Genomic DNA, 9,507 nt, shown 5'->3' on the forward strand with positions numbered 1-9,507 from the left:
CCCTGGTTTCTACCACGGATTTCTAACTTTCTACCTGTTCTCCAACATTGACAATAAGTTGTCTATGCTGTGACATTGACTGGCCTCAGGCTTGCGATGCAAATGTGGTGCTTCATTGTGTGATCATGTCGATACTGAAAATACCTTGGATACAGCGTCGCTGTTTAAAAAATGACCTGCACAAGCTCGGAGACTTCGCGTCACAGTACATGAAAAATGAGAATAAAACAATCCCACCCGGTATTCGTAGGTTAAGTTACACAAGAGTAACTTACGCGCTACCTCCAAATAGTGTAATGAACGTTTTCAACCGTGATCATAAATTAATGCAAAGGGAACGTGCAGCTAGAGCCGAAGATGTCGAGTTATACGACTATGTAAAAGATGAGGTTGGTTACAGATTGTCGGACAGAATCTTTGACATAAAACGCAGATTTAAAAAAGCCCTCGATTTAGGTTGCGGTCGAGGCCATGTATCAAAACACGTCCTCAGTGACAGCGTGGAGGAATTAATTCTGGCTGACATGTGCCCCACTTGGTTAAAACAAGCTCAAACAACCGAAGGTGTCAAAGTCGAAAGAAAGATCGTCGATGAAGAAAATATGCCTTTCGAACCCAATAGTTTAGATCTAGTTATAAGCTGTCTCAGTTTACATTGGGTTAATGATCTTCCAGGATGCTTTAATCAAATAATACGCAGCTTAAGAAACGACGGCGTATTCATGGCTGCTGTTTTTGGTGGCGATACTCTTTACGAGCTAAGGTATTATTCTATAACATTATGACTCGGTCTACAATTCATGTAAAGATTCTATTTAAGTTTATTGTTTTTTTTCCCATATCTACTTAATAGTATCTTGGTTTTTTCAGGTCTTCGTTACAATTAGCAGAATTAGAGCGAGAGGGTGGCATATCGCCTCACATTTCACCATTTACCGAGATCAGAGACATAGGCAGTTTATTAAATAGAGCAGGATTCACTATGTTGACAGTTGACACCGATGAAATAGTTGTCGGGTTTCCTACCATGTACGAATTAATGTGGGACTTGAAAGGTATATTACAATACCCTTTTTGCCATTTTAATTTTTACATTACTTGGTAATTGCAAACAACTTTAACATTACTAGCATCAATGTCATTAAATTGTCTTTCACTCTCAGGAATGGGGGAGAATAATGCAGCCCGAAATCGTAAGCTTCATTTGAAACGGGATACGGGACTAGCAGCAGCATCAATTTATGAAGAATTTTATGGGAAATTGAATGAGAAAGATGGGTCGAAGTATATACCAGCAACATTTCAAATAATCTACATGCTTGGATGGAAGCCTGATGCTTCTCAGCCAACACCATTGAAGAGAGGAACAGGCGAAGTATCTCTTAAGGATTTACACCGTCTTGACCAAATAGTCAAAGAAACGAAAAAAGTCAAACTTAGTGATGAAGACAAATAACTAATATACCAATTCTATTTATTGTATGTAGGAATATAAATAATGTATAAAACAAACAAATCTTTCTGTTTACATTTAACGTATTTTTCTAACTTAAAATTTCGATTTAGAATGTTAATCTTCGAAAAAATTTGCTAATTGGCGACTTGTGAAAGTACTAGGTGATACACTCATATTTTATGAGGCTAAAATAACGAATTATATATTCGCAATATTGGTTTAAGAAAGTTTTTCCTCCTTAAGTTTATGGATGCATGTCAACAAGACTCGGTAAAAAAATATGCATTTTGAAATGTTCACCTGTATTTACACAATATTAATCCATATAGAGCTTCAATGTATTTTTCATAATTGTATACTTTGTATATATTACTCATCCCCTCTGTCTTTGTAACTAATAACACCCTTCTCGATTAGGTCTGGAATTTCTACCGCTAGCCAGGGGCCCAACTAAAATCACAAGAAATCGGTTTTATCATACAAACATTTATAGAGCATTCAAGACTGAACAAATTGAGAATTACCCCTAAAGCCATTGCGTGGGCAATCCCGAACTTGGGAACATTTCTCGCCCAAAGCGGTTTAAAGTGGTCCGTTAAACATATTTTCCCGCCTCTGTACATTTTTGCTGTCTTACCATCCAATTCAGGCAGTGCTATCTCTGGTGCTGTTGTAGGATAGGTTACAGGAATCTAAATATGTATTAATCCATCAGTTAAAAGGTCTCTAGTTCCCGGAGTCTGTTCACTCAATAAATTGCATTACTCACATCAAATTCAACGTCGAATTCATACTTCAGAAGATTATGCATATACCAGCATTTTCCAAACCATCGTGTTCCTTCCTTGTTAGATTCCAACCGAAACCAATCGTTGTCCGAACCTTTATTGTTCTGAACATACTGTGACATAGAAAATATAAATGCGGAAGCTATAATCGTAGCATCGTGAGTGATAAAATTTACAATAGAAGCAATTGCCAACAGAATTTAGTAAAATGGAATTTGTCAATTAGGTGTCAAACATATGGCTAGAAGATCGGACATCGTTTCTTCAAAATTAGATAATACACCCGGTGAATTGTTTACCTTTATTAAAGCTTGATATTCTTCCTTTAATCTGTTGACCCATAATTCTTTATCACGCGGTCCTGCCTTTGTACTTAGCAAAGGAATACTACTGAGAGTTTTTCGCGTAGATTCGTCCACCATAATTACTAACCTCACTTTTGTAACTGAACCATCTCATCCTACGTATTAATCTACCCGTCAAAAGCGGTCAAGGGTAAAGCAGGAACTGATCTCGCCAATGTTCTCCATTTTTCCAAAGTTTGTTATCGGTCGAAGGTAAAGTAGTCATCACGTTCGTGACATTGCTTAGGTCATGATAGTTAACGCTGATAATAAAACCAACAAAAATGCTAAAAAAATACTTCCACACCGTGCAAAACACAGACAACTTGTGCAAAATGTCGGTATCCATTAAGGTAAATGTGGTTTTCCGATGCGTGAAAGAACAATTTCATTCGGGACCTTGGAGAATCAGCAGATGTGACGGTCGTTAATTTCTTTACATCATGGTATCGAGGTTCTTGACCGGCTACAGAGTAAAAAATTCACTCTTATAGGTTTCGCTGTTTGACTACCGGGAAGAAAAAAAAAATGATAAAATTCCTGAAATTATGATACTCTAAATAAGCGGCCCACTGAAAATCCGAGTCTTTTAAAGCAGTGTTTATAACTATCGATTAAATTTCACTCCACGACGAATTGCTTCTATTCCTAGAGTTGAGATTACTTGAGTTGATCGCAGATCAACGTCCGGTGAGCGTCACATTCTTGCAGCGCTACTGTGGCTGCCCAATATCATGATCAGTGTCGACTGTCGAGTGTCGCTGTGAAGTGTCGACAGCGCGAGTCGCTGCGAGATTCGCGGAGTGAATTAACCGCGCCTATAACACCGGCATCCTCCTTGGCACGCAGTTTGCACTGAAAAATGTTATCTAAACTAATTTAGCAAAAGTTCTACTTGCAAGTACAAAATGGGTCAACGAGTATCGCGAAGTGATTTTGAATGGGTTTATACGGAGGAGCCTCACGCTAGCAGGCGAAAAATAATATTGGGTTAGTTAATACAAATACCTATATCGAAATATGCATAATATTTTTCTCGTATTCGCAGCTATAAAAGCTTCACCAATTTTCTTATCGCAATTGCGCTCCGCGGTTAACAGTCCTCGGTATTGCTTTTCATCTTCAACGACGTATGGGACACACGTGACAGTTTATCGTTATTTATTCTACCCGTATATATCGAGTAGTCATATGTGTGCTCCTATGCCATCGAAGTACATAATTATATGTGTGCTTCTTTATTTCACGTCATGATCAACCCGTTTTACACTCTTCGAATACCGTCTCGAATATCAATTGGATGTGACACATTCAAATTGTACTTCATCAATTCATGTTACTCATTGTCAGTTTTGCACCAGTTTCTACCTATTTTTACTCGTGTATAACAATATTTATTCATCACATTGACATTGAATGACAAAATTATCATAAGATTAATCCTGAATTTTTCAAAAATCAGTAGTATGTCAAAGCTTGCATATTCACAATCTTCAATTAGCTTTCACGTTGTTTGTCTCAATTTCATTCAGCTAAAATAATCTCTATAAAATAAAAAGGAAACGTTTTTGCATCAGAGAAAACATCGATATGACATAATGTTCTTTTTTAATTACCATTTAACAGAATTTGCATGTTCACTTTATCACCTCTTACCTTTTAGGATAAATACTGTATTTTATTTCCGGCATTTCTATTAAGAATTGTTTAAACATTTTTTTACAGAAAAATATCCACAAATAAAGAAACTTTTTGGGTACGATCCGAATTTTAAATGGGTTGTCACTGGCATGGTTCTAGTCCAATTTGCATCGATGTTTATTGTTAAGGATCTGAGTTACCCGATGCTTTTTTTAGTGGCTTACTGTTTTGGCGGAGTAATTAACCATTCGCTTATGCTCGGTAAGTGAAATTATTTTTTGTACTCGAAACCTTTATGAATAAATAGAGGCTGACATCCCCTACTTTGTATTGCTTAGGTTGGTCCTACTGGAACTATCTCAACTTTACTAAATACCAAGATAATGAGCAACCACATGGCATATACTTTAGATTCATGTGGTTGCTGATTATCTATTGGCAAGATATTGTTCATACGTGACTGTACTCACAGCACGTTATCAACCTTAGTTATTTTCCAATCCATTTCCTATTTCTCATTAGCAGGAACCGAGGTTGATGTGTTACTGTACTGAGAAATTTAATCTCGAAATAACTGTGATTCATCAGATTTTGCTCGGTTATTAAAGAGTTCTTGAAATTCATTGCATACATTTACAAACAATCTTTATCATTGTGACTAATGACTCTCCAGCCAGTCTAATGCACATAGTTTTGTAAAATGTTAATAAAATATTCATGTATTGAATGAGATCATAAAATCATGATAAAATGTTGAAATTAAAAAATGTGATATCGTTTAAAATAAGCTCATATAAAGTTGATATTTTACAGTATTGCTATTGATACTTATAGACTTGCAGTAATGCACGTATATTTGGTAGTGCTAGTTTAACGGTGAGATGCATAGGAATTTTTATTTGGATTAAGATTGATTGAATTGATTGCCAAGAACACTTGACCATTGGTCAAGTGAAACTCAAGTTGTAATTTACATATTCATGCTTTTTATCGTAGATTGCACAAACATTCTTTCGTCATTTTTGTTCCTGCAGTCATAATCTATCTTTTCCTGTTACAGCTATACATGAAATATCACATAATCTTGCTTTTGGTCACGCTAGACCACTAGCAAATAAAATATTTGGCTTTTTTGCCAACTTGCCTATTGGAATCCCAGTCTCTATCAGCTTTAAAAAGTATCATCTTGAACATCACCGGGTAAGTTTTAATTATTGTACAAATTTTGAATATTTTATCCAACATTGCACTGCAGGACACTGCTGTATCAATATTTTTTTTACAAGAGAATATCCAGATTTGCGACTGCAACCCAACATTTTATGGAAATTTTCAATGAAAATAGATTTTAAATATAATGTAACTTCCCAATTGTATATTCATATTTATTATTATGCAATGAAAACATATTTATTTTATCAGTATCAAGGGGACGAGAAGTTAGATACTGACTTGCCCACTCTCATTGAAGCAAAACTGTTCTGCACAACTCTTGGAAAACTTTGTTGGGTGTTACTGCAACCATTTTTCTATGCCTTCAGGCCTTTGGTAACATATCCTAAGGCTCCGACGACATTGGAATATATTAACCTAGTTATTCAATTGATATTTGACGCAATTGTTTGGTACTATTTAGGTATGTATGCGCATTTTATTACCAACGTTATGATGAGATGAATTGAGTGAAACGGAACAGCTTTATTATTGAATTTACAAACCTGATTTCTCCTTCCAAAGACTATCAAAATACCAAAGTATATCTGGTAAACAAGAATTAATTTGTTTTCAGGTGGTAAAGTCTTGGTCTATTTTATATTCGGTTCAGTTATGGCAATGGGATTGCACCCAGTTGCTGGACATTTCATATCTGAACATTATATGTACAAGAAAGGATTCGAAACGTATAGTTATTACGGACCACTAAACTTCATTACATTTAATGTGGGATATCACAATGAGCATCACGATTTTCCTTCAGTCCCTGGCTCCAGATTGCCTGAGGTAAAACAAATTATTATGTATTGAAATTGACTGCTCTGTAATGTATTAATGAGTGAAAACAGTTAAGAATTCGAAAGAAAAGGTCATTTAAATTGTTTTGATTATGTGAATTGTAGTCTATTATATAAATTGTTTATGGCAGGAGTGAGAGCATCAAAATATTATGCCTATATTCTTTCTGTAAAATTCTAGGTGAAACGCATTGCTTCTGAATTCTATGATGATCTCCCACAGCACAATTCATGGGTTTCCGTTCTCTACGACTTTGTAATGGATCCAGAAATCGGACCATACGCTCGTATAAAGAGGAAGCATAGGGGCTTGGCATCCTAGAGCTGGAAACTAATTAGAGAAAACATATTTTTCGAAACTATAATCAAAATCAAGTTTAACATTTATATGTACAGTACGTTATACAAGAAAGTTACATGAATGAATTTTTGCATAATTTTATGCAAACGACGATACAGCACATATGCATCATTGTCACTATTAAATGATTGGAATTTCATAATTCACGATTTACTTCGAAAGCAGAAAGCTGACTTTACAAAACCGTGATGAACGAAAATATCCGCAAGATTCAACACCAACATGTTGAAAATATCAGAGATCAGATGACAAATCTGTGTCCTCTCACATCATTTGATACTCTGTATGAGGAAATATTGTTAGTTGCTGGAATTCTTCCAATATTTCGTACAATTACACTAATTCTTTGGTAATTACAGTTTTATGGAAAAGTTGACAGTCTCATTAAATGAAACTGCTAGGAAAACAAAAAACAATGCCTTCCTATAAAATAATGCAAGCGTGGAATGTACTATAGTATTTATGCAAAACTAATTTTGCTCGTGAGAGATTGCCGAATTAAATATCAGTATCATAGTTTCTGGTCTAAAACTGTACATATATATTCTCTCTGAATAGACCTAATTTTCTTCAGAAATATTGTTATCTTTGCAATCGAGATTCACGAAAAACTGCAGTGAATACAAATAGGCTCCTGGTAGTCAAGAAGGTGACTATATTAATTTTATGGCAAATTTCTGTCGGACATATAATAATATAAGAACCTGCGAAGCTAGAAGATGCTTTGAAGTCCCAATTACAGCGAAATCTGCAAATGTAATAATTTTAGTTAATATACATGATATTTGGATACTGCGTGGCAATAGGGTTCTTTGGCTTTTGCTTAAGTCAAGGGTATTGCTAGTGATATTAAGTTGAATAATGCTAAGTTAAACACGTGTGAAACTTTTATTTCCATATATCAGTGCCATGGGAAATTTTCCCTAGCACAGTGAGTCAATAATCGCACCAGATGAACCTGATGGTATAATATACTAATTCTGAATCACTGATATTTGTGTAAATTTATTATCCCCAGAATAATGGACACAAGATTTGCTATTCAATTCACTTATTGTTTAAAAAATCTTTCAATACTCATTTTTATTTGTGTAATAAATATTTTTGAGCTGGTATAATATTAACTCAGAAGCGACTTTATAGTTTGCAGTTGAATAATTCCTGATGACCTTGAATTTTTGTGGAATTACCTTTCTGGATTCCCACAGTTACTTATAACTAATCGAAAACATGCATAAGCGTAATAACAGGCTGTCAATTTGGTGCTATAAAACAGAATGTTTTCAACTGATAAAAGTTTAATTTAGGAAAAACCGTTTTAGACTTGTTTACTTTAATTATTGGCTTTCCATTGGACGTTGGCGTTCTACTGTCATCAAAATGATATGTTTTTAATTATAAAATAACGGCCAATGTCTTGTTATTACAATTGAAATTTTTTCAATGATAAAATAACGGTCAATGAGTATTAAAAAAAATAAAAATTCACGGTAGAAATTAGTTTTAATTTTTCTTTAACATGGGGCATAAAAAAAATAAATTTAAAAAAATATATACTTCATAATAGAATATAAAGCTTCCAAAAAGACTTGAGTCGAAGCGTATGTGGTGTCAGCTAGCGTTAGAAATTCAAACTAATCGTGCCGTGATTTTTCGAGAAGAAACCAGTATTTGGTACCACACCAAAGAGCCACATTCATATTTCGCTAACGAGCGTCACATATCGCCTTTCATATCGTTCCTATTCGTCTGTGAATTTTGATTTGTAATTACGGTGGTAGATCGTTCTTAAAACCAAGGTCAATCAATGGCCAGCGGAGATGCCCCGGTTACAAACGAAACGCCAACTGTACGTGGGTGATAAATTTGAATATTTTCATGTACCAGTAATAATGCACATAACCTCATTCGTTTTGGTCAACATTTTCTCTTTTTATTTAAATATTATTTTTACAGACATCGGCGCCTAAAATTAAGTATGATTGGTATCAGACCGAAACTCACGTCATTGTGACGATTCTTGCGAAAAATTCACAGGATGTAAAAGTTGAATATGGAGAGAGGACGGTGAGTCACGATTAAACAACACAGCGTTTGTCCGGTCATCAGAACAGTATTTTGAAACATGATTTAATTTTCAATGTCTCAGCTCAGTGTATCAGCAAAACTTCCATCTGGAAACGAATACAGCTTAGAACTTGATTTGGCACATCATGTTGTCACTGAGCAATGCTTCTACAAAGTTGTTCCCTCAAAAATAGAAATCAAGTTGAAGAAACGTGATGGTCTGCGATGGATAGTCCTTGAAGGTAATCCAGAACTCGAGGACCCAGTTCAACCGATACCACAGGGTATGTCCTTTACATATTTTTCTTCCTGGGATTGAAAAATATGAGACATGCATTCATTTTTTTTTATTTTTTTAGAATTTCTACAGGCTGATCATCCTCCAAAATACCCAAGCTCAAGTAAAAAGTCCAAGGACTGGAACAAAGTGGAGAAAGAAATTGCTAAACAAGAGGAGGAGGAAAAGCCTGAAGGGGAAGCTGCTCTGAACTCCCTTTTCCAAAAAATTTACGGAGATGGGTCTGATGAAGTTAGACGTGCCATGAACAAGTCCTTTGTGAGTAATTTCTTGCCCTGTACTGTGATAGGGGTTAAAATTTAGAATACCACGCTAGCATCATTTAATATCACGCAATACTTAGTTACTATAATTTTCTTCCTTTCTTCGTAAATAGCAAGAGTCTGGTGGTACGGTTCTAAGTACAAATTGGGACGAGGTTGCTAAAAAACAAGTGGAGAGAAAGCCCCCCGATGGTATGGAATGGAAAAAGTGGGAATAAGAAATGATTAAAAAATGTACTTGAAACGCAAATTCAATGGAGAGAAAAGACGTACTAAT

General features: G+C 35.2%; 4 protein-coding genes across 5 annotated transcripts; 3 read left to right on the forward strand and 1 right to left on the reverse strand.

The window, feature by feature from the left end:
* The first annotated feature begins 69 nt into the window (after positions 1-69).
* LOC124409282 (arginine-hydroxylase NDUFAF5, mitochondrial) lies at positions 70-1,912 on the forward strand. The gene is made up of 3 exons (XM_046886813.1): positions 70-763; positions 871-1,055; positions 1,164-1,912. The coding sequence occupies exons 1-3, from the start codon at positions 126-128 to the stop codon at positions 1,454-1,456; spliced, it is 1,116 nt and encodes a 371-aa protein (XP_046742769.1). The 5' UTR covers positions 70-125; the 3' UTR covers positions 1,457-1,912.
* Positions 1,747-2,714, reverse strand: LOC124409286 (ubiquitin-fold modifier-conjugating enzyme 1). The gene is made up of 4 exons (XM_046886818.1): positions 2,544-2,714; positions 2,226-2,357; positions 1,981-2,148; positions 1,747-1,906 (listed from the first exon to the last, which is right to left on the reverse strand). The coding sequence occupies exons 1-4, from the start codon at positions 2,664-2,666 to the stop codon at positions 1,826-1,828; spliced, it is 504 nt and encodes a 167-aa protein (XP_046742774.1). The 5' UTR covers positions 2,667-2,714; the 3' UTR covers positions 1,747-1,825.
* A 637-nt stretch (positions 2,715-3,351) lies between these two features.
* On the forward strand, positions 3,352-7,617 carry LOC124409284 (sphingolipid delta(4)-desaturase DES1). The gene is made up of 6 exons (XM_046886815.1): positions 3,352-3,578; positions 4,314-4,490; positions 5,290-5,429; positions 5,652-5,865; positions 6,019-6,230; positions 6,423-7,617. The coding sequence occupies exons 1-6, from the start codon at positions 3,497-3,499 to the stop codon at positions 6,561-6,563; spliced, it is 966 nt and encodes a 321-aa protein (XP_046742771.1). The 5' UTR covers positions 3,352-3,496; the 3' UTR covers positions 6,564-7,617.
* A 624-nt stretch (positions 7,618-8,241) lies between these two features.
* On the forward strand, positions 8,242-9,489 carry LOC124409285 (protein SGT1 homolog). Of its 2 annotated transcripts, none has more exons than XM_046886816.1 (5): positions 8,242-8,451; positions 8,559-8,669; positions 8,752-8,953; positions 9,029-9,225; positions 9,344-9,489. In XM_046886816.1, exons 1-5 carry the CDS (start codon positions 8,410-8,412, stop codon positions 9,446-9,448), a joined length of 657 nt encoding a protein of 218 aa, XP_046742772.1. In that variant the 5' UTR covers positions 8,242-8,409; the 3' UTR covers positions 9,449-9,489. The 2 variants fall into 2 exon arrangements, with proteins under 2 accessions (XP_046742772.1, XP_046742773.1); XM_046886817.1 differs by having other exon boundaries at positions 8,248-8,455.
* Positions 9,490-9,507: the final 18 nt, after the last annotated feature.

Source organism: Diprion similis, chromosome 8, assembly GCF_021155765.1.
Source record: "Diprion similis isolate iyDipSimi1 chromosome 8, iyDipSimi1.1, whole genome shotgun sequence".
In the NCBI taxonomy this organism is placed as follows: domain Eukaryota; kingdom Metazoa; phylum Arthropoda; class Insecta; order Hymenoptera; family Diprionidae; genus Diprion; species Diprion similis.